General features: G+C 43.9%; 7 protein-coding genes across 9 annotated transcripts in view; 5 read left to right on the top strand and 2 right to left on the bottom strand.

The window, feature by feature from the left end:
- The window catches only part of LOC115632716 (putative GPI-anchored protein pfl2), a 36,297-nt gene extending 31,090 nt beyond the window's left edge, over nt 1-5,207 (top strand). Inside the window, exons 3-5 of the mRNA XM_030529961.1 lie at nt 3,352-3,440; nt 3,513-4,086; nt 4,160-5,207. Of these exons, the coding sequence (XP_030385821.1) occupies nt 3,352-3,440; nt 3,513-4,086; nt 4,160-5,047 (1,551 nt within the window). The 3' untranslated portion in view covers nt 5,048-5,207. The remainder of the gene's footprint in view (nt 1-3,351; nt 3,441-3,512; nt 4,087-4,159) is intronic.
- Nucleotides 1,204-2,787, top strand: LOC115632609 (protein arginine N-methyltransferase 1). Its single transcript, XM_030529837.1, has one exon. The coding sequence runs from the start codon at nt 1,204-1,206 to the stop codon at nt 2,785-2,787; it is 1,584 nt and encodes a 527-aa protein (XP_030385697.1).
- A 4,107-nt stretch (nt 5,208-9,314) lies between the features above and the next one.
- Nucleotides 9,315-14,218, bottom strand: LOC115632715. 3 transcript variants are annotated; one of them, XM_030529958.1, is made up of 4 exons: nt 14,001-14,218; nt 13,025-13,801; nt 10,376-12,973; nt 9,315-9,887 (listed from the first exon to the last, which is right to left on the bottom strand). In XM_030529958.1, the coding sequence occupies exons 1-4, from the start codon at nt 14,093-14,095 to the stop codon at nt 9,614-9,616; spliced, it is 3,744 nt and encodes a 1,247-aa protein (XP_030385818.1). In that variant the 5' UTR covers nt 14,096-14,218; the 3' UTR covers nt 9,315-9,613. The 3 variants fall into 3 exon arrangements, with proteins under 3 accessions (XP_030385818.1, XP_030385820.1, XP_030385819.1); XM_030529960.1 differs by having other exon boundaries at nt 13,025-13,866; nt 14,001-14,050; XM_030529959.1 differs by having other exon boundaries at nt 13,025-14,123.
- An 86-nt stretch (nt 14,219-14,304) lies between these two features.
- On the top strand, nt 14,305-19,944 carry LOC115632714 (DIS3-like exonuclease 2). The gene is made up of 4 exons (XM_030529956.1): nt 14,305-15,973; nt 17,168-18,578; nt 18,643-18,762; nt 18,908-19,944. Exons 1-4 carry the CDS (start codon nt 14,416-14,418, stop codon nt 19,635-19,637), a joined length of 3,819 nt encoding a protein of 1,272 aa, XP_030385816.1. The 5' UTR covers nt 14,305-14,415; the 3' UTR covers nt 19,638-19,944.
- A 1,312-nt stretch (nt 19,945-21,256) lies between these two features.
- Nucleotides 21,257-21,910, top strand: LOC115632900. The gene is made up of 3 exons (XM_030530191.1): nt 21,257-21,311; nt 21,376-21,702; nt 21,773-21,910. Exons 1-3 carry the CDS (start codon nt 21,290-21,292, stop codon nt 21,811-21,813), a joined length of 390 nt encoding a protein of 129 aa, XP_030386051.1. The 5' UTR covers nt 21,257-21,289; the 3' UTR covers nt 21,814-21,910.
- A 222-nt stretch (nt 21,911-22,132) lies between these two features.
- On the top strand, nt 22,133-22,787 carry LOC115632892. Its single transcript, XM_030530183.1, has 2 exons — nt 22,133-22,244; nt 22,303-22,787. The coding sequence occupies exons 1-2, from the start codon at nt 22,220-22,222 to the stop codon at nt 22,620-22,622; spliced, it is 345 nt and encodes a 114-aa protein (XP_030386043.1). The 5' UTR covers nt 22,133-22,219; the 3' UTR covers nt 22,623-22,787.
- Nucleotides 22,788-22,926: 139 nt separating this feature from the next.
- On the bottom strand, nt 22,927-27,671 carry LOC115632641 (transient receptor potential channel pyrexia). Its single transcript, XM_030529871.1, has 10 exons — nt 27,225-27,671; nt 26,886-27,120; nt 26,573-26,828; nt 26,042-26,331; nt 25,302-25,414; nt 25,010-25,241; nt 24,288-24,871; nt 24,058-24,211; nt 23,358-23,988; nt 22,927-23,315 (listed from the first exon to the last, which is right to left on the bottom strand). The coding sequence occupies exons 1-10, from the start codon at nt 27,249-27,251 to the stop codon at nt 22,970-22,972; spliced, it is 2,868 nt and encodes a 955-aa protein (XP_030385731.1). The 5' UTR covers nt 27,252-27,671; the 3' UTR covers nt 22,927-22,969.
- Between the last annotated feature and the right edge of the window lie 14 nt (nt 27,672-27,685).

Here is a 27,685-nt window from a genome sequence, read left to right as displayed (position 1 = left end):
TGAAACCAACACGAATACAAAACACAAAAACAAATTGGTTATAATTTAGCAGCAGTTAATCTAAATCATAGAATACTTGAACAACAGCAACTTAACTGAGCGCAGCCATAGTCAAAGACATCATAGACTCCTATACATATATGTATGTATGTATGTACGTACATACATATATACATTGTATACACTTACACACATACATATGTACATATGTATATGGGTACACACATATGTACATATGTATGTATGCATACACATTTTTATAATTTACGCTGACCAACAAAGTCTGCAACGCAAATATTTGCAAAATTTGTCATTTGTCACGCTCACTTGAACACATCAATCGAACGGGGTACGCGGATGTGCGAGGCGGGACATGTTGAAGCATGTTATCAACGTCGGCGTTCCTTGGCCACACACAGCAACAGATACATGGTACATATGTACATACATACATATGTAGGTACATATTTTCAGACTAATTTGCATTAATTCGTTATTAATTTCAATTAAGAATTGTTTAATATTTAAAGTATGTACAAAATAGTCTGCACACACAGACACACCTAATTATGTTTTTACACGGTATTTTTTTTGGACGGATTTGATTTAACACGGTTTGAAAATTTAAAATTTTATATATGATAACATATGATTAATGTATTTTAATTTGCTTACACGGTTTTTTTACACGACTTTCTAGAACCAATCTACCGAGTAAAAACAGAATTAGGTAATCGGAAACTTTTAGACATTGCACTTGAAAGCATAGGCGTCACGGTGTTTCAACTTTGGATTTGAAACAGTATTTTCATGATATAACATGTTCACTATTGGGTGGAAATTTGTGGAAGTTACATATGTATGTATATACGTAACGTAATGTTTTGTTTGTGCTTGTGCCTCAAGTAACGTCTTCTATATGCTAAGCAGTTCGCTTTAAAGGCCAACAAAAATCAAAACATTTTTTTCACCTTACAAATTACTTATACTGTACAATGTAACGGAACGATAAGGAAATAAAGTTACTGTGACAATAAACGTAACGGAATGATTTGAAATATGCGAACTGCATGGCAACTTCCTCACTGAAAAGGTATCGATAGAGCCGATAAATGGTAGGTTTTTGCGGTAAATTGATGTTTGCTCAATTGTAAAGCTTACATATATTTGTCATTGTGCAGTTTTTCATTGAACTCCACAACAATGGGCAAAAAATGTCGTAACAAGCGGCAGCTATCACATAAGTTAGCTTCCGTCGGCCTTAATGCCTCAAACTCCCAACTCGAAAAAGAATCCAACGAAGTCACAAGCTTCGTGCATTCCTCCATTAAAATGCATGCTAATACAAATATTGATAAATCAGAGCTGTATGAACTTTATGGCCAAATCGCCATTTGGGATGCTCAAAATGCTGCCAAGAAGATGGAGCCGTCATCGAAGAAATCAATGGAGAACGGGTGCAAAGAAGAATATTCCTCTCCTGGACTACGGTGGCAAGATCGCAACGTTGTCGATTCAAAACAATCTGAGGCCCAGAAAAAAAAAACAATCCTGAAGAGGAATCGGACACCTAAGGTTGGGGCTGAGAAGTTGGGCACAGCTAGCAGTGGTGATGGGGACAAACGCAAAGGGGCTCCAGTTCCGTGCCTGCTGAGCTCACCACACCGTTATGTACCGCCCGAGCTGGCCCAAGTTGATCTAATGACTTCGGCCGACTTCCGGGAGGACTATTCGGCGCACATTGAGTTCATGCGAATGACCCAGAAGGATCAGCAACACATGGATTTCTTCCAGAAGATCATCGGGGAGAACCGACATCTTTTCGAAGGACGCACCATACTTGTTCTGCGCTGTGGACCCGGAACCCTGGCACTGATGGCGGCACGTGCCGGTGCCACACGCGTCTATGCTGTGGACCATTCAAAGGTAACCGGCTATGCGGAATTGGTGGTGAAGAGCAATCGATATGAGAACATCGTCCATGTTATGCACGGGCGCGTCGCTGACATTCACCTTCCAGAGGAGCAGGGCGTCGATGGCATAGTTTGCTGCTGGATGGGCCACTGCCTGCTTTACGAGTCGGAAATTTTAGAGGTGCTGCAGGCCCGCGATCGCTGGCTTAAGCCGGGTGGCTTTATACTGCCAGACCTGGGCAGACTTTATCTGATTGGCGCTGCCGAGCAAGTGATGAAGAACCAGCGCTGCAACTGGTGGTTGGACGTCTACGATATGAAAATGTCAATAATGCGTCGCTATTCGCTCGCGGAGCCCCGATACGTGAGGGTGACCCCCAATCGAATACTCACCCTGGCGCACAATGTACTAAGCCTGGACCTTACAACAGCGACTGTAGAGGACTTGCAGATAGATCGAACTGTGCACCTTCAGGTGCAGGAGGAACAGTACTTGGAATGCTTCGTCCTGTACTTCGATGTCGAATTCAGTCGAGCCCACATGCCACTCACACTCAGCTGCAATCCCTGGTTGAAATCCCGTCTAAAGTCGACGTGGCTGCAGACAGTGCTCTTCATCGATGAACCGTTCATGGTGCGTAAAAATCTAAAATATCTGGGTCGCCTCATCCTAAGGCCGCTGCAGAAGGCACCAACAAGTCTGAATGAAATGCGATTTGAGATCGAGCTGAATCAGTACATTGTGGAAAATATTCGTAGGACCTATACGATAGATCGAACCCTGGTGAACAAGGCTTGGCTCATGATGCAGCGCAAGCAAACTGTCGAGGAGGTGGAGTCCTGTCAAGATGAGAGAGTGCAGAACCAATGGTAGAATTGTATCTATATGCATGAGATTATATAAGAATTATAAAACTGAAATTTTCGAAAAATAAACCTGTTGATTCTACATACTCAACCACTCCCCTGATCTTGCCCTCCATTGTTTTATAAAGAATCTTTGCAGTTTGTCTTCTGTGGAGCATAAGTTTTCGTTAGTCGCTACGCTCTTTCTCATCTAAGGGGCGGTGTTGAGCAGAATAAGAAACACAAAGATGATCTAAGAGATACATACTTGTATTTAGATAAAGAAAAAGAACAAGTAAATCATTCTAATGCCTCTGTATTACTGTTTTGTGAAGTAAAGTCATATTACATGCACATTCTATAAAAGAACGGAGAGTACGTTCAAATCCTAAGTAAATAGTAAAAATTTAATTGTGTATAACTTCAAAAGCAAGGGGATGTCGCAGCCAGGGATTATGGAAAGTCAGTCTTCAAAAGTCTTAGTAAATGAAATTGCTCGATTTGTATCATAAGCTGCCATGTGAGAGGTTGCAATTGCAAGTTGATCAATCAATAATAATATAGATCAATAATATTTGCTTTTCTCTTGCAGATGATATCGGTACAGACGGCCGGCTGCGCGGGAATGGAGCGGCTCCGCGTTCCGTCCCGCACATCGTTGAGCACACAACCCGATGATAGGTGAGTGGCGCATTCACAGCAACAACACCATGTACATATGTATATATGTAATAATATTCTTGCATTCGATAGGGATCAATTTATATGTAGAGTGCGCGTCGATACGCTCCAAGCACGTGAGCTTTTGGCAGCACGCGGCGAAACTGTGATTCGTAGCAACAGCAGCAGCAGTAGTGGCAACAATCAGCACCAACAGCAACATCACAATAAGCAACAACATTCCCACCATCAACACCAACAACAACACCATCTGTATCAGCAACAACAACGCATGACAACTCCGCACAGTTCAAGCGCTAGTGGCAGTCACCAGCAACAGCAACAGCAACAACAATTGGGCAGCAACAACAACAATAGTATTAACAACTACGGCAACAATGTGGCGCGAGGTGGCATTGAGGCAACCACACTCAAGTACGGCAACACAGGTAGTGGGAGCTACAAAGGTGGCATGCAGAGCAACTCCTCCACATCGACGACATCGACATCCTCGTGCAACTCACTAAACAGCCACAGCAATGAGCATCACCAACATTACCAATACCAGCTGCAGCAGCAGCAGACGCCACGTTGCCCGCACCACGTGCCACTGCCGGACTGCGAGTATGGGCAGGACCGTCATCTGCAGATACGCAGCAGCTACCAGGTGAGTCCTCTAGCTGGCCAGCAATCAAATGCGATGCTAATCTTTGATTTTCTCCTCCTTCTCTCCTTCACAGCAATCGGAAATCACGCGCTCCTACACAAAGCCGCCGCCCAATAAGACAGTGCGCGACGTGCCCGAACAAATCTCTGCTGCCTGTTCAGGCACCAGCTACCGCCTGAATTCCTCAAGTGCGTCCACACTGCATGCGGCATCCACAGCTGGTGCCACGTACCCTTTGACTGGCGCATCAGGATCCGCCGCCACAGCAACAAAATCGAAGCCCAACGCCATAACAAAGTTCTTCTCACGGATCAGCTCGCCCAAGTCGCCCACAGCGCTAACAGCGGCCCCTGGTGTTTCACCGACGCTAGCTGCTGGAGCAGGCTCATCGCTCGCCTCTTCCGCGTCCATGTCGTCATCAGCCTCCTCGCTGGCATCTTCGGCAGGCATGTCATCGTGTGTGTCCACCTCCTCGTCGGCCTCATCGCTGGCAGCGGCACCACTGCCCACACTTCCCATCTCCAATGCCGCTACGCTCAAGAGCACCGCCTGCAGCTTTGGAGCCAATGCAGCAACAACTATGGCAGCACCATCGGGGAGCATCTATGCCGGCTTGGCGCCCACCACACAACTCTTGACCAGCCTTGGGACGCCCGCCACAGCCACAATAACAGCCACAGCCGCAGCGACCGCCAGCATACCAGAACGCATACCCACGCCACCTCTGTCCGTGTCTGTGCCCATTGGAGCTGGCCTGCAGCTCCTCAAGAGCAGCAGCTGCAATTTACCAGCTGCCTGTGAAACGTCCTCCATGGCCACTGTTGGTGTTGAGCCGCCGACGATGACGACGACAATGACAATGAGTCGCAATAATTCCAATTCGAGCATGATGAGCTGCAATTGCAATTGCAACAGCAGGAACTGCAGCAACTGTGCCGGTTCAGGCGCAGGCAACTCATAACTGAGCTCATGTTAAGTTTTATGTTAGTTTACATTACGTTTACAGTTAAAGTTACATTAACAGATTTATTTGTGTAGGTCTGGTCGCCACCGCCGCGCTGGTACGAAAAGACTGTTTATTAGTCAGAATTTAATTTGTAAATGAGCAGACAAAGAGATGAGAAGAATGGAAAGGGGTAGGGTGAGGGAGGGGGGAGGAGAGGGGGAATGGGGGAGTGTAACAGTTAAACAGTTACAAATACGGCAAAGTGCTGCGCTGCCGCCACAATCATCCACGCCCGCACTAAAACAAAAAAAATTATTTAAAAAAAAAACACTGCAATTTATTATTGCGTTAAACTACAGACATCATTTCCATTACCATAACCATTGTCACCTACGAAATTGTAGAATTTACTTTGAATCACACACACACACACACGCATACATGCAGACAAAAACAGAGACAGACACCAACAGATATACACTCTCACAAAATATGAGTAATTAATTTAAAATCAAACAACAACAGTTTAGCCTCTAGTTGTAATTTAAATGTAAACGCCTTATCAATATGCACACGACGTTGGTTCTGAACTGCCACAACATTATTGTGAATAATTTCTGTTCTGTTCAAACTTTCGTTCATCCAAATTAAATATGTAATGCATATTCGGTTTCCAAATTGTTGTAGACAATTTAGTTTACGATTCTCAGACCCCCTATCGTCTGTACACCTGAAGGGGGTTTTGCTAAAAGAAACAATGTAAAACATTTCGTTTGATTGCAATTTGTGTGCGTTCCTCGTTTTTTGATTAGTCCTTTCTTTTTATTTTTTGGCAACGTGTAATTTATTTTATGTAGCCGAAAATTTTACATACATACATATATAAATATAAACATATAACACATATATATTTTTGCTTATTTAAATAATAATTTATAAATACAATTATAACGACACAGACAGAAACACACACACACACACACACACACACAAAATATTTCTTTAGTTATGTAAAAATAAGGAAAGAGAACAAGAGAGGGGAGCCTCCAGCACCGATACTGGACTGTATATAGAGAAATGTGTGTATGTATTTAATTTTTAGTTTAGCCAAATAGCGCAAATTAATCAATGCTTTGTAAATGTACGCAGAGATAGCTGATAACGAATAAAAATCAGAATCAGAATGCGAATGAAGTTAAGTGTTAAGAGAGGAGGATGAAGGATGCGGTGAGACGCAGCAATGCATATTTTCTAAGCACATACGTTATATTATTAATGCTATGCTTAGTATTAATAATTCTTAAAACAGAAAACAAAAAACATATATAAATGGAGATGCAATAAATGCAAAAATATAAAAGGCCGTTAAAAACAAAAATCTTCAATAACATTTTGTTTTTTATGTTTGAGGGTTTCTTTCTGTATATACGAGTATAGAAACATACATCTGTATATTTATATTGTTTATATAATTGATGAAAATCGATATTTAATGCAAGCATAACCTTATTCTATACGTGACAAGGTTATCCTCAGAATATGCAAGCTTTTAATTGAGACGATGAACTGTTCTGTTCTGTTTTCAATGTGCTACGTAAGTACTAAGTCCTCCAGAACCCGTGCCCCAAATTGATGAGATACAAGTGAGGAAAACGCATCAAAACTATATGGTTTCAAAGCTTACGATCCATTTAAATGTAACTTTAGCCCGAAAATAACCAAAATTTAAACAGAAAGAAGAATAAGCGAGTAAATAAAAATACTAAGCAGAGAAACAAATCCTAAATGCCAATTTCAATCTATCTCGATGTCTATCAAAATGCATAAACGACTAATATTTGAAAACTAATACGCAATCCTAAATACATACCCGAACGCATATTCACCATTCAGCTCTTAAAAGCTCAAATCAAGAAAGAGATCGCTTTAAATAGCATAAAATTAGAACTGTAGTCACTTGAAGAATATTATTATTATAATTATTCCATTATTAATGAGAAGAAAGAAAGAATAACACGAGACGAGTAAAAACATTGCAAGTCCAACAGCGCCTAAGCCTAAGAAGGAAGAACTTGAGAAGTCATCTTTTATAATTTACGTATGATAGGCCTAATTTCAACTACCTCCAAGCATAATGTTTTTTAAATTCAAATTCTAAACGAAGTTTACGAGTCTACGCATTATTATGATTAGAGATTACGAGTAAATTAATTAATTTAGAGATTAAACTTTTAATTGAAACAAAACGAATCGAATCGAAGCAAAACAATACATAGACAACATGACAACCAATTCAATTCAAGCCAACAATCATTGACAAGTAATTAGTATTTTTGCTGCGTAAATTAAATTTAAAATAAATATGTATTTGTAAACTTTAAAAAACAAAAAATCACAAATGGAAACGCAACACGCTGCGTTCAAATTGCGAAGCCGTCGACTGATATTTTTAATGAAATTACACAAAAAACAAAACCAAATGCAAATGCAAATAATAAATAAAATCGTTCGCCTAGGAACACAAAAATGGTTAAGGTTTGAGGGAGTCCCATTTAATCGTATTTGTAAATACGCATTGAGATTGCATAAACACAGATACATATGTAACTTATAGTTATGCGATAAACACAAAATAACATTCACCTTTTTAATAAATAAAATAAAGAAATACCAAAACAAATTATCGAACCGATCTGTCCTCCCATTTTGCATCCGAAAGCAGCTGCAATTAAACACCGTGCCCGTTTCAGTTTACGTTCGCACTGTTAACCGTTTCAAAATTTTCAAAATCATGTGATGATTACACGATTACAGATGCCGAAACCGAGACGGAATCGGTGCGAGATCGAAACGCAAGCAATTTGCATAAAACACTAGCGAAATTTTAAAAACGCATTAAGCAAACGCAAACGTCAAAATATTACGCATAAAATCGAAATACATATATTAAATTAATACTTATTATTATTGTTGTTGTCTCATATATAAAAACGAATTAAAATATATATATATATATTGTATATGGTATATAACTTTAAAAGCCAAACACTATAATAAATTGGTATAAAAATCATTGAATTCAATTCAAACTGAAACAATAAAAATACATAATACATTGCAAAAACAATAACTCCGCCCTGTCTCTTTTCTTAATTCTAAGTTCAATCTAAAGCCTTAATTATAGGCCAGATAAACATCGTCGAAAGCGGAATTTTCAATATTAGGTTTTTAAAGACTCGTCGTATTTAATCATCTCTTGTAAATGACTAGACATTTTGACATTTTTTTTTTACTATCACCAATTTTAGGAAGTTCGCTATTGCACACATCAAGAATTCCCCTCAAACGAACGATTAGAGAAGAATACTTAAAGATCGTGCTTTGTAAGTAATTAAAGCTCCATTGTTGACACAAAACTTCCTACTAGACGAAGAGGGCTCAATCCCACAATTACTAGGCATCTAAAAAATAGTTTAGCTTTTTTGTCCCCCGTAGCCTATTCCCACTGTATTGATACTTAATCACACACCCTAATGCAATGCAGAAGTCTAAAATTCTATCAACATGCTAAGTCATAGTCTAACACGAACGTGAAACGCTCACGTACATCTTATCTGCAAATTTCCCCAGACAAGCCATTAAAATGACTAAGCACCTTATCCTCCATATTATTACGCGTGTTTTAAACCCAAACTAGTATGTTCAATTTCGAGCGATAACATTCAATTGTTAAAAATCGAAGACTGAAGAGGCCCTCCCATAAAACAAACCCAAACAGTTTTGGGTTGCGTGTCAAGGGAAATACAACGACGTCTTCTCTCCTTCAATTTTCGCGCCGACTGACACATGAAACCAATTAACTAATCAGCATCGAAAACTTGCCGAGAGGCAATCTTATCTCAGACAAAATTCGACAGAATTTATTGCAGCCGCCGAGAGAACATTTGAGGGCCGAGTTGGCGGTTCCATAACATAGTCAGCCCTCACTGAGATACGGTCACTCCTCGGATGCCGTAAAGGACCTCAAGCAATACAAAATCGGTGAAGTAGCGGTCACACAACAGCCCACAAGCAATGGCAAGGCCATTGAGACATCGGGGCCCAAGGAACAAAAAACTCCAGTACAGGAGCAGAAGAAAGAAGGAAGTGGCACATTTTGTTGCTGCTAAGTCAAGGAGAGCACAGTATTATCCGTTAAGTCGTCTTATCTGTAAATATTTGTCTAATGTAAGGCGCAAAAGTTAAATAGGCGTATTTACGATTGAGCTAGTCAGCTCGATGATTCTCACTTTTTATGGGCATCATTTATTTGCATAAACAAAACGTAAACTGTAGCTTTGTAGTAATTAACTCATCTAATGCACGTTTGTGTCTTAAAACACCTTTACAATTATGAATATACTTATAAATATGGTAGCATTAAGATCAACTTTTCTCTAACGTACACATGCTTTTGCATGTTAATAAACTGTAAAAATATATATGTATATATGTAACTCTATATGATTTGTCTGTTGCATAACGCTGGTGCCACTTTAGAAATCGAAAAAATTAAACACTATAAATTTAACTATGTCCAGTCTACGACGATTCCGTCTCCGACGCCGTTGGATTCGTCTGCTCTTGTGCATCCTCCTCGAACACACCACAAGCTTCATCGAAGGGCTCGGTTGAAAAGTTGCACATGTTGGTCGTATGATTGCGCAGATAATGGTAGAAACGACTGGACCGGCGTTCCGTTGCAGCGCGTTGTTTCTCGCTGCGACAAATCGCGCGCAAGGCAGGCTCATAGTCAAGATTACGCGCGCTCGTTGTCCGTAATTGAAAATTCCCGAGGTGGGAGCAAAGCTTGTGTCTGAAATCAAGAGAGATGGTCTATTAATTAAACTAAAAACACACGTAGCAACGTTTACAGAATGAACCAGAAGAAAGAAAAATACATGCCGTTTCTTGGGCTAGCAGAATCTGAATACAAAGTGTGCTTATTCTACCTTATATACATTCTAACATCCTTCCGTTCATACGGACAGACAGATGAACAATTCTATATCGACATAACTAGTATATCCTTGTACCCTTGTATAATAAATCTGCCTGGATATTTCATTCAATTAAGCTGGGACCCATTAATGAATCGGTTAAAAAGTCGAATACGAATATTTGAAACAAACTAATAACAATTAATAATAACAAGTTTGGTTACGATATTTGGAAAACAAGGAGTGAATTAATAATACCAAAAAAAGGGGAAAGGGAGGGTAACGAATTCCAAATTCACATTCTAGCTCATGTACACCAATATGTTATAGATACTGAAGTTATACGATCTTTTCGTTTCCTTACCTTTTCTCGGGCTTATCGAACAAATTGTAATAGCCCCCCTCCACTCCCAAGTTATTTTTTAGCGACAACTCGACAAGGGTGTGGGCTATTTCCTCGGTGAGATGTGGTTGGAGACGATCCCTGCGATCCAGACGTGCATCCACAAGCGTAGCCGCCGATAAGATTTTATAAAACTTCGACAACGTGCTTATCGGCGCAGTGTAAGGCTCGATCATATGGGTTGCACTGCTCAGCCACGCCTTCTTTGGCGAGCGAGACTTCCGCTTGACTATTGGCCCAGATTTGTTCCCGGATGTCGGGCATTGGGCCTGCAAACGGGGCGAGACATGCAACAGATCGTTAAGGTTGAGGCGCAGCAATTGAAAGTCCACCGGGAAGGGAATACGGTGCTCTGCATTCTGGGCACACGTGTAGAACTCAAAGATATGCTCGTGCAAATAAAGGCCTTCAGTTGCCGACAAACGCATCACCTTTGGCGGTGACTGGGATGAGCATTTGGACGTAATATGTTGGCGTCGATCGCCGCCGCTTTGAATGTAGAACTGCAACTCCATTAGGGTTTTGCGCAAATTCTTGCCATTGTACAAATACAGAGAGATCAGCTCATCCAATTGCGTCGGGCAGTTCTCCATGAGCGCGAGAACTGCGAGATATTTTGATATATTTATCACGTTGGGCGCATGGAACTCAACAGTGTTCTGCTGCATGAGACGCTGCAAATGCGCACAATTGGGATCTGAGGCCACAACAATGACTGGGCGCTTGGAGCTTGCCGCTAGAGTGTAAATAGCGTCTGTGAAGCCTGCATCCGTGTTCTCAAACAGAATATCAGCGTCCTCTATGAGTATCAGCGACTTGCGGACGCTCTGGCTCAGCTCATTGTTCGAAGAGCTGTCTCCCGCGTCGCTTTTCTGGCGTTTGTTACGAAGCCCGTTTAGCGACATTTGCATCTTAGCTGTTGAGCTGCTGGCTGACTTAATATCCTTGCGTATCTGATGCGATTGGGTGGCCTCCTGCAGCTCCTGTATCAGTTTCTTGCCGGTGCGCCGCATTCCGGCATTGATTTCCAGCACATTGAAGTTCATATCATTTGCCAGGGCGAAGACGGCGTTTGTTTTTCCGCTAGAACAGGGACCCAAGATCACCATAGCATTGCTTGTGGGTCCAACGGAGCTGGAGTCATTTCCAAAATCAAAGGACACATCGTCAGCTATCTGCAAATTGCGTTGTCCGGCGCCATTCCATTGGGCGAGAAAGTCGCGTAGCTGCTGCACGGGCGTAAGATTCACCAGAACCTGCTCGAACATTAGTGGTTTGTATTTCTCAGTGAAGAGCAGTTCACCATTCGGTGCTAGGGCCGGTGGCTTGACTTCTTCGGAGCTCATGGCGTCGAAATTTTTCTGCTGCCCGAGCGAGCGGCGTGTGCTTCGAGTAACCACAAAGGATTCACCCACCTGTTGTGTATCTTGAGCTGAATCAAGGACGCTAAAGAAGCGATACTTGTCCCGCATCTGATTATAGCACTTAAAGGTGGGGAATTGCTTAAATTCATTCTTCCACAACTTAACTATATCGCGCTTGTTCTCAAGTGCAGGCAGTGGAGAGTACGCAGTGTGATGAGCTTGGTGTCTGCGTCCTGGCTGAACGCTCCTGTTTCCCTGGAAGTCCAGTTTGGTACAGCTGGTTATGCCGCCCAAGGAAATGCTCGTTCTAGATTTACGTTTGCCAACTGTTGTCGACTCGATTACATCCTCGAATCTCAGCTTCAATTGCAAAACCTCCCTGGGATTTGGCTCTTTCTCCTCAGCCGTAAGCTGTGGAACATGCGCAATGCTAGGAAAGAGCTCGTAGCTGTCCTCGTAGTACTGTTCGAACTGCTTTTGGCGCTGCTGTTCTTGTTTGAGCTTATCTGGCACGCCAGAGCGCAGAAATTCGTGGCGTGCCCGCAATGCCTCCGGATCGGGACTCGGCTTGGGCAGTTGGCGCATAAATAATGGCGCCAATTTCTTCGGCGTCGACGGAGGATTGCTGTTGTCGAGATCAATGATTTCGATAGAACTGTCCGCAGCAGGCGCTGAGGTCACTGGCAGTGAAACATCCTTAGTTTTGGTTGGACTTTTCTCTAGATCGTAATCGTAGCGTGCCTTTCCCGCGCACGAACGGCGAGGACGACCTGATGGCGTTTGTGGGGCCGTTTCCGCCGCAGCCTCAGATTCTTTTTCAATAACAGGCGTCTCAGCTTTGTTGTTGATGCCCCTTGTCCGACGCTTGGGCGTTTCCAACGACACAATTTGTGAATCAATTTTAGTTGGGCGCGCTTGTTTCTCAGCCAGTTCCATGGGCGAGACTACCTTGGGAAAATAGCCTAGGAGACTGTCACGTTTCTTTGTCGGCGAAGACAATTTAGCCAGAAATTCCTCTGTCTCCGCATCATGTCTTTCATTGTTGTCCTGCAGACACTTATCCGTATCCAGTGAACTAAGGCGGCGAGTTCGCGGACGCCCCCGTGCACGTTTTACTCCTCCTATTGTGGGCGCTGAAGAAGGCTGTGACTCGGCTGCCTTCACTTGATCGGGCTTGGTCAACATTTTCTTAAGCCTACAAAATGAATTTTGAATGGAGGTATATTGTTTGAAACTATTCACTTACCGCTTGGTGCGTTGCTCCATTTGATGTTCGATGTACTCGCCACGCGCTTCGTCGGCCAACTTGCGCTTAGCACCGCCTTTGCGATCATTCCAATCCTGCAACATTTGTTTTCGTTTAGTCTGAGGAGTTGACGTTTCGCTCGCGTCTGTTTTATCGCTGGACAATGGCAGCTCCTGCCCATTGGCGTTGGTGCCTAGAGATCGGGTGCGCGCATTCATCATCAGTTCAAAGACATTGGTAGGCTTGTGTAGACTGACTTTGGGCGTTTGCGGTATCTCATCAAAATCTGCCGGTTCTATTGCTGCGCGGGAGCTTGGCGTTTGCGACTTCGATACCGGCATAGACATAAAGTGTTTTCTGATGCTTTCGCGCTCCGGTGCTGGTGTGCTGCATTTCAGTGGGCTTGATTTACGTGCTGGCTTGGCTTTGGCAATAGCGCCATTCTCCTGAGCGCTTTTTTCACGTAGCGGCTGCTTTTTGTCCATTTGCACGTGGCCTTCGTCTTTTTTCTTTTGAACTTCTTCGGCCTCGGCGAGCTGTGCTGCGCGACGTTTTTGCTCTCGCTTGCGTTTGTGTTTCTCACGGTGCTTTTTCTTCACTGAGTTCAGCACTTCCTCCATGTTCTGTAGTATCAGCTTGGAATTGGCACTGGGTGGTGCCCTCAGTACAAAGGGCGAGGTTGGATTCGCCTCCAATGCAACAGCTTGCCCATTCTTTGGTGGAGTTGTTAGGGGACTTAGACTTAATGTCGCATTCGTCGTTGTTGTCGAAACAATGCTGTTGATATTGATTGGCTCACTTGTAAAACGATTCTGTACATCAGTCATTGTGGTTTATATTTTCTGGTTGTGCGGATGTGGTGTGGTGTGTGGGTGTTTTATTTAGCAAGCGGGTAAATTACAAAGCCGAATTGATAGAAAATTGCAGCAAACAATTGGCAAAGCATAGCAAAGCTAAGTAAACAATAAATTTGTACCTTGATGTTTTCTCAAACCTTCGCACGCACACACACTCGGTTGTTCTTTGTCTGGCACTCTCCGTTGATGCTCTCAAGCTTAATGTGCGCCACATTAGACCCAATTAGGAAACATTTTGAGGACAACTTTTAGGAAAATTATCAGGTATGTTTACGTAGCGACCCTTGCTTTTCCGGTGAAAATGCACTCTACATGCTCATGCTGTAAAATGTATGAAAAAGGCGCGAAGCCAAACAGCTGATTCAGCGAGAGACATTCGGAGCACTGTCCAACACTAAACGTATGGCAGTGCTTGCCAGACAGACACACATTTTCCCCCAGTTCCGATCTCAATAAGTTATTGCAAAATTCCACGAAATTATAGAGTTAACGTTAACAAGCATTAGTGAACACAAGACAAGCAACAATTCGAAAATGTCAGAAACATCGAGCGAATCAGATAATTTAGATTTAGAAAGTGCGACAACGATTTTGAACGATATTAAGATATCCTCCAGCGCTACAGCGGAGGTAACACAAGTAAAAGAACAACAGCAGGAGGTGGAGGCGCTACGAGCAGACCAAACATTTGTCAAGCAACCCATGGCGCAGACGGCTAACCATGATCCCTTTCCGTCTTTGGACACCTTGAAACTGCGTACTCAGAAGCTGTCTGCCCGTCTCCAGCAGGCGCAAACTGAGATGTCTAGTCAGAGCTCAGACTCTGCGACCATCGAGCACAGAGCCAAGCAATTTATGCGGATTTATGTGCCGTCGCCGTCTCTGACATCGTCGACAAAAAAGGAACAGCGACCCCAACCAATATTACACCAACACTCTCCCACTCCGATCCAAGCAGCACCGCAACGACAGTTAGCTAACAACTTAATTGGTTTCGGAGTGCAGCATCAGCAACATCAGCATCAGCGAGCCGCTCCTGTTGTACCAATGTCCATGATACCGATGCAGCATTTCCCCTATCCTGTACAATCACAGAACTATGCATTGACCATGTCATTGGCGACCCAGATGCAGTTACAAAGATCCACATTGGCAGCATCCGCGGCACTACCCCAAGCGCAGCGCAGGCCCAAAAAAAATAAAAAGGCGCTATCTGGCGAGATTACGGCCTTAATAGAGCTCGTGCAAACATTAGCCACCATTAGTCCCGAGGTGAATGCACGTGCCCAACTCCTTATTAATCAAAATAAGGTGCTCTCCCAGCTGGACTGGCCCAACACAGGCGCAAATGCAGCACCACAATCGGCAGTGCCGCCTGCACGCTTATATGGCAATACGTTGCCTGGCCAGCCAGGACAAGCAACTTTGAACCCAATGCGACGCATCGACGGCGGCAGCGAACAGCCGCAGAGACAGATACTGCCCCAACAAGCCCATGTTAAGCAGCATCCGCAGCACCATCAGCATTATCAACAGCACCACAATGGGAGACGTTCCCGTCGTGAATCAGAACGTTCCAGCACAAGTAACAGCAGTGCGCTCCCTGTGGATGGATCGGCAGCTTCTCAGTCGCCTCGCAAGCGTAAACGCAACCGTAAAAATCGTGACAGTGGTGTTCAAAAGAATACGCCACGTACTTTGGCCACCGAATTGGAGTCTATGCGCGCCTATATCAACAGGATTGTGCAGAATTATGCTGGCGCTGAGCAGCTACTGCCACGTGAACTGCTTTTCACTGGGGACTTTAGCGATCTTGAGGAATATGCACAGCGCCTTGTGGCGGCTGGCTATGGACGCATAGTCGAGGACGAGATTCGTGTGAATCGTAAGAATAATCGCCACGCGTTCATTACAATGTCCAACGACCGTGAGACATTGGAACGCGATGGTATTGTCTTATTGCCGGTTGCACGACGCTATGCGTTCGAAGGAGACACCGTGCGCGCTTTTGTGCTTAATGTTGGAGCTTCTGTATCTAAGTTGACGGAAGGATCGGGTACAATAACTGGTGGCAACACTTCTCTATCTCTGGGTGAGTAACTCCAGATCATTATTTGGCAGTTTTAGTTTTTTACATTTCAATATATACACTTTCCTTATCTGGTATTGAAGTTATACTTGTATGTTGTTATTTGTTAGCCCCTAGTATCAAACTAATACAAGTAACTAGTAGTTTCCTCTGGTTGCCGACAGAACTCATCCAGTTTGATATTTGTCGGCTTCGTTGGTCTGATACAGTATTTCATGAAGATGTACACACCAACAATCACAATTGAAATGATAATTGCAATATAGACACGACGTAGTGGTGTGTAATCGGATCCAAATTGTGTGGTAGCTCGTAGTCCGAAATTGGTAAAAGTTGATTTCTTAGGTTTTCTGAGTCCTCATGTCTGCTTGAATTGTGGTTCCTCCTTGTCAAGTCGTCAGAGGATGGCATTTCTATTTGTCCACATGACCGTACTACTTGGATTGCGGATTCGGCACCCAGGATCGATTATGACTAGTTTCATGTTTCATGAATAATGTCATGAAACTGCTTTATTGACCAGGCCTCACAACTTGTGGCTGGTATAAGAGTTTTTTCAGCAGCGCTGAACATAGAACTCTTTCGTTGTTAAACCGATCCTTAAGCATTTTCCATGCTGCCTTATAATTCACTTCAGGGAGCGAGAGATGGTGAATCAGTCGTTCTGGTTTGCCTTGAAGATTGTCCTTCAAGTATTGTATTTTGGTATTGACATCTTTGGCAGCTGCAAAGAAAATTGACTTGTCATTGGGGTTATTGCGTCAAGTGCTGCCCAACAAAACTCTGTTCAATAGAGTTACAATAGAGTTGGTCACGTTGTTGACCAATCTTTTCCTTGGTTCAATACCAAGTTGTTGAGAAGTATCCCTCGTTGAGGATTCTGGGGCTTCTGTGAGCGCGAGCAGAACTGCTGCCCAACGACGTCTCGATTAGTCGCCTTGTGGACTAATCGTTTCAAATACAAGTTTGCTTTGTTGTGGTTTCTTGGGCTGGAATGAATGATACAGTACAATGAACGTTCTTAGTATGGGACATAGATAAGCACCAACAGTATACCTTAAATAAAGTATATTCTTATTTATATACATACATGTTTAAATATTACGACCAGTAACGCTTCCACAATCCTAGTTAGTTAGTTAAAGAGTTCTTATGGTAAGCCAATAACCGAAACATTCAATTCATTTCATATTCAAGCTGAAGATGAGGAGCTGTCTGATGAGACGGAATCACAGGACTCGGATGCAGACAATGTGGCAGTCATAACGTCAGATAACTGTCCGAAGGCTTTCGTCATATCAATTATCAAGCAAACGGAACTGCGTCAAATAGTCGGCACCATATCCTTCACCAATCCCACAAAGCTCAGCAACGATAATCTTTTTTACAAGTTCCGTCCCCACGACTTGCGCGTGCCGATGGTCTACGTAGCACAAGAGAGCTGCGCCAAGCACATCGGCACCAAACAGCCAGAGGAAGTCTGCGGATTGCTCTATCTGGCGCATATTCTTGAGACGGACTGCAATGGCCATTGTATTGCAGAGCTGCTGCAGCCGGTGGGTCGAGTTGGCAACCTCGAGGATGAAAAAAAGGCTATACTCATTCATAACGGCCTTCGGGACATTGTGCCCTTTGAAGAGCGCTTTAATGAGATGTTTGCGAAGCCAGGGCCACCGCCAAATGAAAAAGACTTAAAAGGGCGTGAGGATTTGCGTAAAAACTGCATTTTCACCATTGATCCGCTAACAGCGCGCGATCTGGACGATGCGCTCTCCATTGAAAAAAAAGGTGACAATTGCTTCGAGGTTGGTGTGCACATTTCGGATGTCTCGCACTACTTGCCGGAGGACAGCGAGCTAGATAACATAGTGAAGCAACGCTCCACATCCATTTATTTGGCCAATGAAGTTATACACATGTTGCCTCAGCCACTGTGCTTGCGCTGTTCGTTACTGCCGGGGGAGGATAAGTACACCTTCTCCGTGTTTTGGCAGCTGAATGGAAATGGAGAGATGCTCAACAAGCCGCGCTTTACGCGCAGCATTATCAACTCTTGTACACAATTTGCGTACGAGCATGCTCAGAAATTTATCGATAATCCTCGCGAGGACTTCAACGACGACGAATTTCCAACCATCCTGAATGGCTTCGGCGTCCAGGATGTGATGAATCGTGTTCTCTGGCTGCACGGCATAGCGAGCAACATGCGCAAGCAACGTTTCGTGAACGGCGCACTCACCATAAACAACGCCAAGTTACGCTTTACACTCGATCCGATCAGTGGTGAGCCGGAAGGTTTCGAGGTGGAGCAACAACGCGAGGCTAATCGCATGATTGAGGAATTTATGCTGCTGGCAAATCAGGCGGTTGCTCGTTTCATCCACGACCGATTCCCAAACATTGCCGTGCTCCGAAACCATGCGCCGCCACTAACGAAATCAATGAAGGCACTGCGCGAAAAGCTCCTGCCTCTGGGCTATGACTTGGACTATAGTTCATCGAAGGCGGTGCAGGAGAGTATGGTGCGGATTTGTAGCATGGCTCCCGATCCAGTGGCAATGAGCGCGTGTCTCAGTCAACTGCTGATGAAGCCAATGGCGCGCGCCAAGTATGTCAAATTGCTTCCCAGCAGACCAAGACTTGTAATGTCTTACTGATAACAACTTTTTCAGATACTTTTGCAGCGATGGTAAAACGGATGAGGCCGACCTTTGGCATTATGCACTGTCCATACCCATTTATACCCATTTCACAAGCCCCATTCGACGCTATCCGGATATCTTGGTGCATCGGTAAGAAATTTGACTCAACATTATGTTTTAAATGTATGCAACAGACAACTGATTTTCGAAATCGCACATATATTTAGTTCAGTCTTAGTTGCATCAACTTTATTCCTTATTTATTTATTTGAGTAAATCAATACTTCCTTTTCAGACTGCTAGCTGCCGCACTGAACTATTGCCCAGCGCCTATGCGTACTCCAGATGAGCTGAGTGCGCTTACGAAAACTGCCAACGAGCGCAAATATAATGCCAAGTCGGCTGGTGATGATTCAAGCAATTTGTACTTCAAGCGCTATGTGAAGAACAAACAGATAATATATATGCGAGCAGTAGTGATTGAAATTTTCCAGCACATGCTAAACGTCGTCACACTTGAATCGGGTCATGTGGTTGCCATCAAATACAAGATGCAAAAATTGGTTGTGGATACTCAGAATGCGCCGAACTTTATTCTGATATCAGAACGTAACTCGAAGATGCCCCCAGCCAAGGTCCAGCTGCTCTCAGTTGTGACCATTCGCTTGACCATATGGGACAATAAGCTTACCGGCTTTCTCGTTGATTCTCGGACACGCAGACACGGAGCACAGAACGAGGTGGGGAAATGGCGAGCCAGCAGCGAACAGCCAAGTGCTGGTGCAGCATCCTATACCAACACTAGCGCCATTACCAAAACAAACCAACAGAAGCAGCAAGCATCTCACAGCAAAGGCAATAGCAACAGCAACAGCAACAAAAACACTGCCAGCACCAACCACTTCCATGGTAGAATAATAACACAGAGCAATAATAACGTCAACAATAATAGCAATAACAGCCACACTACACAATCACACGGACACAAACAACGCGTCTTCGCCATGCGACAGGACAGTTTATAACCGCAAAACGTTCAAATTTTTGTTCAATGGGCACACGCTGATCTGAGCTCTATTTTTATCATGTTGTATCAGCATTGTCAATGAAATTGACTTCATTGGATGCCTGCACATCCTACCCGCTAATGTTTCTCTAAATTTCGTACGTTTAATTTTCAAAAGAAAAAGTCACTGCTCTGCACATGCGAGTAACATTTGAATACTTTTTGGCACAGCTTAAAAATTTATTCTGTGATGCATAATCTAATTTTAAGATATAACTGCGGGTATTTTGTATAATAATGCAAGTAATATGCGCAAAGCATCAAAAAATAATAATATTAATTAAATGAAGGAAATGCAAATAGTTTTAAGCTGAACGATTAATTGTGAAATTCAAAAAGAATAAAAGACGAAGATATCCATCTTAAATAATTTCAATAAAGTACACAGTGTACAAAAAACGTACTTTATCAATTGCAGTGTACGCAATATGCGCCTAATTGTGTTTATTTTCTTTATGCTTTTATTACAAGTATTTTGTAATATTCAAAATACTTGCACGCTTCAGTTATTAAAATAAAAAACATTTTTATGTATAGAAAGTAATGAAGATTCCTCTATATTTGTTAAACGACTTCAAAAGAGGAGGATGTTTTCAATTCGACTCTATTTTTTTTTAATCTGTTACGATTACAGTTTTTCCTCATATCCACATTTAATTTTTCAAATTTTTGCCTATCAATTCATAATTTTGAATGTGTTCGTCTTGTAAGAGCTTGGATAGTTCTTGGCTCACAGGACTTAAAGATAACATACTTTAGAAGTATGTACTTCGCTAGCTATAAACTGCTCATTCCAAGATAAATACATGAATTGTAAAAAATATATGTTTTAATTAATTCCAAACGAAATATAATATCAGGGTTCTTTCCGTTACCGATCTCGATTTTACGAAAAGCTTCAATTTTCACTAACTGATTGATTACTATTCTGCAATTCACTTTATGGAATGGAATGTAATTAGAGAGAGTTCATTATTATTATTTTCTAAAAATTTGAAAACCCAAATCGTTTTAGAAAATTTTGAATGAAATTGGCAATGTAAATCAATCTACACATCAGTCGAATTATGTGGAATCGAAAATGTTAATATTAAAGTGTTCAGTTTTTATTGTATTAGTCGAAAACTCCATAACTCATTCAATTTCAATATGGAAAAATTTAATTTTACGCAATTGTTAAAAGGACTGACCAGTCTACAAATGCCGTTTGACTGATAAACAATCAAAGGTTCAAGTTCTTTACCATTCTTTAACCTCAGTTAGAAAATGTTGCCTGGCCGACTTGTCCGTCAGCTGGCCGAACAAGAATTTAGCAAAGAACATGTTTCCTGGCCAGCCTAAGCAACTCGCACTCCTCCTAAGCTGGTAGAGCTTGAAAATGCTTTAGCCTTGGTTCGTGACTTGCATTGGATTTCAAAACTCGTTTCCTACTGTCCGTTGGCCCCGTAGGCATTTCCCCCGAAAGCGTGTGACGTAGTAGCAACAGAAACTGGCAATGAACACTGACTAAAGGCAGTGCAGATAAGCCGAATTAAAAATTTGTTTTAAAAGTACCTTGCCGGCCTTTTGGGGTTTTCAGTCTTATTTCAAGAGTCGAACGACGCACTCGAAATGAAATCGGTTTGTGCATTCGGTGGGTTATTGACTATCAATGAATAAACAATTGAGCGATACTTATTTAAAATATTCTCATTTAGCATTGCTGTTGACTGCCGCTGCGGCCTACCCACAGTTCTGGAATCAAAACCCAAACTGGAATTCGAATCAAAACTTTGACACGAACTTGGCACAGAATTCAAGGTTCCCGACGAGGCCAGCGCCACCAACAAATACGTTTCCCATCGCCACAAACGATGGAAGCTCAACAACACCACGCCCGACTACGCCAACAACCGCTTCGCCACAATATCTAGCGTGCCTGCAATCATGTCCAGCAACGAGCGAATACAATCCCATCTGTGGCAGCGATAATATCAACTATCATAACAACGGACGCTTGGACTGTGCTGTGCGCTGTGGACAGAGTAAGTCTTGACCTGCATTTGAAAATTACGGGTATTCCTTAAGTCCGCATAAATCCTTCTTTCTTTCTAGACGTGGTGGCTGTGCGTAGTGGCACCTGTAGTCCTTTATAGAGCGCTTGCAGATTGTTTCCCTTTTAATCTGTGCATTTGAAAATAGCAACAAATAAATAAATGTGCGAAAGGTTATCGCTAATTATACGACCCTCAATGCTTCACTCACGCTCTCTTTTTAAACTCATTTAATTAGACTAAGCGTTACGGGGCCCGCTCGTGCTGACTGTAGATCGGTTCAATGACGTCATTAAACAAATCTTAATTGAAAACAAACACATTAAAGTGCCAGTCAGCCTCAGTCCCAGCAGAAGCGAATCTCAGAGCTGCGCTTATCTCATATGTGTGGTGTGAAGATCGACCGCACAAATAGGCTGTCTCCGGTCCCAGGCAGAGCCGCAGCGGATTGTGTGAACAGTCGTAGTCGCGTCGCGCTCTCGAATAGTGAAACGAGTTTTGACGCATAATGTTGAGGCTGATTCATATTTGCAGTAAGTTCATCAGACTAATGTCCATAACACACACATGTTGATAATCTGAGGTATGCAGCTTACTTCTTGCTGCTCTGCCTGGCCCTCAGCCGGGCACAGCCCGTGGACTATAGCAATCCGAAGTCACAGGTGGAGTACATAAGCACGGACGCAGATCGGGGCCCGAAGCCGAACATTGTGCCGGTCACCAGACCTCCTCTTGTCATCGATACACCGCCGCCAGCACCGGCCAATTCGAAGAACTTTGCCTTCAACCCAAAAACGCAGACCTGGACCCTCATTAAGCCGGGCGATCCACAGCCCGAAGAGGGCGCCTTGTTATGGAATCAAAGCAACGATAAGTGGCTGACTAAAGTGCCGGGCTCGTTAAGCATTTGAGGCCCAACCACTATCACCACCATCAAGCAACAAGCTCTCTATACTTGTATTCGATTTGATATTCAACCTATTTAGCATGAATGAAGCAAAAATGCACACTACAAGCAATTATGTATATGCTTTTTAAATAAGTCCTTAAGTTAAATAAAATTATTTCCAACCCCAGCAAGGGATGTTTTGCCATCAATGTATTATCCTCACATGGAAACACTGAGCAACACACTTCGTTTTGGGTTTATTATACAAACAATCAGATTATTTATGCATGTACTATACTCTATATTATTTTATTATTGTCATTCGAATTACTTGTAGTAGTTAGTCAAAGGTGAGGATCACTCTTCAGCTCAACGAAAGTGTCCCGTTTTATGGCGCTGGGCCTCCGACCCGGATTTCTGTTTATGTTGTTGTTGTTGCTGCTGCTGCTGCTTCATGCGGCATAGCTCGTCGGCACTATAGTTCAGCTTCCGGGTGGCGTTCTCCGCAAATCTGTCGAATTTCTGCACAAGCTCCGCTATCTGAGTCTTCAGGTCCTCCAGATCCGCTCGCACATCGCCGAGCCCGTTCATCTGATTTTTCAGCTGCACATTCACATTAGTAGCAGACCGCGGACGCAGCAGCTCGTGCATTTGGAATTGCTGGGGAGCGGCTGTGAAGGCATCAGTCGCCGACTGATGCGTTTGCTGCGGTGAACTGTTGCGCGGAGGCAGAGGACTGCGTCTGGTCCGCTGCTGCTGCTGCTCCTCCTGCTGTCGCTGGAGGCTGCGATTGAAGAAGTTGTAGTTGTTCTCGAATTGACGCCGGCGTATGCTCAGATTGCGATCTCGTCGCTCCGCCACCAGCTTATAGACGTTCAACTTGATGTCATCGGGCAGCTGGTTGTCGCGCGGATCATTGGGCCGTATGGTGAACTGGAGCTTGTCGCGAGAGGTACGCAGAAGCGCGCTGCGCTTACACAACTGAAGAAGCTTAGTCGGAGCGCCTCTCAGCAGACGAGAGAAGAACAGGCTCTCCAAGCGGGAAACCAGCTCCGCCTGTCGCACGAGACGATCCAGCGTGGCCGAAACCTGCAGCCCTTGTATGTCGCTGACGGCCAGACCCACCATTAGGTTGGTCAATATAACGGTAACTAGAAGCACGAACGACAGAAATATGATGTGGGCTGTGACTGGAAACTTGACGGGATGGTCGCCAAAGAAAATGTCCTCATACTCCAGTTCCCCAGACATCATAGTAATAGACTTGAGAAACGACCAAGTAATATTCTCGAAGGCGGGGTAGTCGTTGAACAACACCGAGAAACTCAGTCCAAAGGCAACCAGCAAACAAATGTAGGCCAACAGGAACTTTCCAAAGTTTACGGCGACTGAAAGCGGAAGTAAGACGAATTCAATTAGAATTAGATCAGTGATCAGTAATCGGCAAGTATGCACACCTTTTGTAAACATCTGCACATACACTCCAAATATGGGGAAGCGACCGACCAACATCATAAGTTCCAACCACACCAGAAGAATGACAACCGCTGCCACATGATGTTGCCAAAGTGGCACGGCCTGCAGGTCGCCCGTACGCATACTCTCCGGTGACTAGAAGAAGGAACACACATATAGACATATAGACATAGGTTTTACTGTTCGGATCAGCACAGCAGATAACACTCACCACGCACAAGAGCACGCCAAAGACAATGGTCCATTGTAGCCAGTTCTCCCAGTATTTTGCATAGCCGTGTAGGCCGTGCGCCATTTGGAAGATCTCCTTGCCCAGCAGGATCAGATTGAGAATAATCACAAAATATCCAATGGTCGTCACATAGCCGGATGCTACACAGACCTCTCCCTCCTTGCAACACCGCACGAACACGCCAATCACGTAGAGTGTGAAGAGTAGGACGAATAGCGCATGGTAGGCGAGGCTCATGAGAAAAAACTTACGAATGCGTCGCCACTTGAGAAAAAGGAAGGTCTCGCAGAGCGGGTGCATAAGAATGCGCTTTTGGCCCACCTCGATGAGGGACAGAAGCAGCTCTGTCTCCCCCTGCTCCATTGACGAACTGGGCACAAGCAAGCGGAAGTCCAGTTTGATTTGACAATCGACGTCTCCGATGCCAATCTCGTTATCATTAGCCTTGATGGAGCAATCCAGTTTGTGCATCAGCTTCGGTATAATCTCGGGTGTGCGACGCACTATAAAGGACAGGGCCGAGACGTTTCCATCCGTGCGAGCTGTAATATTGGCCCCGTTTTCTAAGATAAACATACAAGACAGGAATTTATGTTGAATGAACAAATTTTCGGAATAGTCTCCCATGCAGTAATCTAATATATTCTACCATTAATAAAGCATAATACTGCATGGGACTATATTCATAGATATTTACTTGCCTATGAAGGTGTAAACACAATTACTGAATTCATTCAGCGCTGCTATATGCAGAGGTGTGTAGCCATAATTGTCCGCCAGGTTGACATCCGCCCCGGCTTTCAGGAGCGCATTGCAGCAGTCCAGACAACGTGACTGCTTAACAATAGCCGCATGCAGCGCCGTTCGACCATCCCGATACACGGCATTCACATTGGCGCCATACTTGATTAGCAACTCTACTGTACTGATAGACTGAAGAGAGACATAAGAAGTATTGATAGCATAACGAAGACTTTACCCGCCCACACTAACCTGGGAGAGGCAAGCCAAGTGCAGTGGCGTCTGGTGGCTAGCATTGCGGCAGTTGACGTCGGCGCCATGGTCTAAAAGCAGGCGAGCACATTCCGCATAGTCGTTCTCGGCGGCTGCAAAGATCAAATCACTTAAAAACCCCTAATCCGAATCCAGCTCCACAACTACGATTGATTGGTACCTCAAATGAGAAATAACTAACTATTCCCGCAAGCGTTAATCCACCTGAATCGAATATTCATGAAATTGTTTGAGATATTTTAAACGGTTCAGTGAGAACGTTACGCAAATGGCATAGCTATCTGATAGGAACTAGCTGTCCAAATCGCAATATTCAATATTTTGCGATTACTGTTTTCAATTCTATCAATGCTAAATAGTCTTTTCCGAATAGCGTTCAGTATCAGGCCCGTTCCCATTTCCGAATTCCATCAAATTTGTTGGAATCGATTTGGCAGTATTCCCGATTTTTACAAAACGAAGGAATTTATGAGATTCATTTGAACTAATGAAAATAATGGAAAATCATAATTATCATTTTTTAAAATTATTAATGCTAATTTTTTTAATCCAGATTTTTCTGGCAACACTTGTATTTGGGGAGCCCCCGCTGAGCTAACACAAATATACAACACATACATACATATGTAAATATGTAGGTAAATACGATTACATATGTTTGTATGTATGTATATAGTACATATGTATGTACATACATACAAATATTAAAAGGTACTGACCCAAATGGAGAGCCGTCACCTTGCCCTCGCCGAATTGGGAGCGTACGTCGGCATGGTGGCTGAGCAGCAGCTCCACGCACTTTGTAAAGCCGGAGGCACAGGCCGTATGCAGAGGGGTCTCCGTGTACACCTGCGGCGTGTTGGGATCGGCGCCATACTTGAGCAGAGTCTCCACACACTCGACCGCATCCCGATCGATAGCGAAGTGGAGGGGCGAGCGCTTCTCTATGCCGCTATTGATGTTTGCCTTGCGCTTCAGCAGCAACAGAATGCATTCCACGCTCTTGGCGCTGCAACGAAACGAAGATGCGAGTGCTCTAGAATATGCGTGTGGGTGTGGATGTGGACGTGGGCGTCGGATGGTGGTTGAGAAGCTCAATTGCTGCTTGTGTCGTGGCCCGTGCGTGTAATTTGTTTGGCGTGCGCATGATTTGACTTTAATTGGCCGCAAATTATGCGCAGCACGCGTACCCGCACTCATGCCGCATCCACACCTGCATTCACACCTACGTAGTAGTTGCCTGCACTCACCTCGCCGCACAGTGCAGTGGCGTCACCTCTTTTTTGGCATCCCACCGATTGGGATCGGCGCCGCGATCCAGCAGTAACTTGGCAATGGGGACATGTCCGCGACAGCAGGCAAAATGCAGAGGGGTGCGTCCCCGGAGATCCATACAGTTTGGGTCTGAGTTGTACTGATTTAGCAGATACATAACATTATCTGTGGTGCCGCGGATGGAGCACAGCAGAAGCGCCAGATTGCAGTCGCTTGGGTTAGCCATGAGTTCTGGAAGCGAGGTCAAGAGTGAGTTGGTGGGTGGACATGGGTGCGGTCGAGACTCACCCAGGAAACATCCGGACTGAACCATTTCGAAAACATGTCTGGCATTCGGCTGCGCACACAGCGTCTCGTCGACCTCCTGGGGCTGCCAAAGCACTTCGTTCTGCTGCTGACGCGTGAAGATCTCGTGAGCCTCATTGCTAAAGACCGCATCGCTATTGGTTTCACTTGAAATGCTGCGCTTATCAAAGAGCAGGTCAGCCTGCTCACTCTCCGAATGCCACTTCAGGTCGTTTTCCTGCCAAAGTAAATACAATCGGTTATGGAACGCACACAGAACGGCAGATACGACTAAAACAAATAAATATAAAGACAGATATGTAGATCTCAAACAGCACTCACGATGATGGAGAAGCGCACGTTTTCCATGTTCCCAGTACCGCTTTGGGCCCACTCTTGATGTTATTTTGTTTTGTTTACGGTTTTGTGGTCTATAAAATAAACAAGCACTCGCATTATTGGCCACATCCACTTGGCATATTCCTGCCGGCCATTTTTCATTGATCATCAATGAAAAGTGAAAATTCATATGGGCATTAACTCATGCACGCAAATAGCGAGATGGCAACCGCTAATCAGCCAGTCAGCCGCCTAACCAGACACTGCAATCTGTCTTCTGAAGTAGAGGATTGCCGACCGATAGAATCACTTCGAATGCCACACAGATGGTGGATCTCCTCCCACCACGCACACACTTGATGTGTGCCGTTGAACTTGTTGTTGCTCTTTTATTGTTTATTGTAACACTTTGTGGCTGTTCAATGTGTGATCATCGAGTGACTTTGTTTATTTGGAAACCTCAA

Source organism: Scaptodrosophila lebanonensis, unplaced genomic scaffold (genome assembly GCF_003285725.1).
Source record: "Scaptodrosophila lebanonensis strain 11010-0011.00,11010-0021.00 unplaced genomic scaffold, SlebRS2 tig00001415-arrow-pilon, whole genome shotgun sequence".
Taxonomy (NCBI): domain Eukaryota; kingdom Metazoa; phylum Arthropoda; class Insecta; order Diptera; family Drosophilidae; genus Scaptodrosophila; species Scaptodrosophila lebanonensis.
This window is presented reverse-complemented; position numbering and strand designations above follow the sequence as displayed.

Excerpts from the sequence above, each read along its gene's own strand:
- LOC115632641 (XM_030529871.1), bottom strand. The coding sequence starts at position 27,251 with ATGGAAAACGTGCGCTTCTCCATCATC. Across the intron at positions 25,415-26,041 it reads GGTGACGGCTCTCCATTTGG|CCGCCGAGAACGACTATGCG; the intron begins GTCAGTACCTTT and ends TGATCTTTGCAG. Across the intron at positions 25,242-25,301 it reads ACTTGGCTTGCCTCTCCCAG|TCTATCAGTACAGTAGAGTT; the intron begins GTTAGTGTGGGC and ends GTCTCTCTTCAG.
- LOC115632714 (XM_030529956.1), top strand. The coding sequence starts at position 14,416 with ATGTCAGAAACATCGAGCGAATCAGATAATTTAGATTTAGAAAGTGCG. Across the intron at positions 15,974-17,167 it reads CAACACTTCTCTATCTCTGG|CTGAAGATGAGGAGCTGTCT; the intron begins GTGAGTAACTCC and ends TTCATATTCAAG. Across the intron at positions 18,579-18,642 it reads AAGCCAATGGCGCGCGCCAA|ATACTTTTGCAGCGATGGTA; the intron begins GTATGTCAAATT and ends CAACTTTTTCAG.
- LOC115632900 (XM_030530191.1), top strand. The coding sequence starts at position 21,290 with ATGAAATCGGTTTGTGCATTCG. Across the intron at positions 21,312-21,375 it reads GAAATCGGTTTGTGCATTCG|CATTGCTGTTGACTGCCGCT; the intron begins GTGGGTTATTGA and ends ATTCTCATTTAG. Across the intron at positions 21,703-21,772 it reads TGCTGTGCGCTGTGGACAGA|ACGTGGTGGCTGTGCGTAGT; the intron begins GTAAGTCTTGAC and ends CTTTCTTTCTAG.
- LOC115632609 (XM_030529837.1), top strand. The coding sequence starts at position 1,204 with ATGGGCAAAAAATGTCGTAACAAGCGGCAGCTATCACATAAGTTAGCT.
- LOC115632715 (XM_030529958.1), bottom strand. The coding sequence starts at position 14,095 with ATGTGGCGCACATTAAGCTTGAGAGCATCAACGGAGAGTGCCAGACAA. Across the intron at positions 13,802-14,000 it reads AGGTTTGAGAAAACATCAAG|CATTGTTTCGACAACAACGA; the intron begins GTACAAATTTAT and ends CAATATCAACAG. Across the intron at positions 9,888-10,375 it reads TTCGATAAGCCCGAGAAAAG|ACACAAGCTTTGCTCCCACC; the intron begins GTAAGGAAACGA and ends TCTTGATTTCAG.
- LOC115632892 (XM_030530183.1), top strand. The coding sequence starts at position 22,220 with ATGTTGAGGCTGATTCATATTTGCA. Across the intron at positions 22,245-22,302 it reads GAGGCTGATTCATATTTGCA|CTTACTTCTTGCTGCTCTGC; the intron begins GTAAGTTCATCA and ends TGAGGTATGCAG.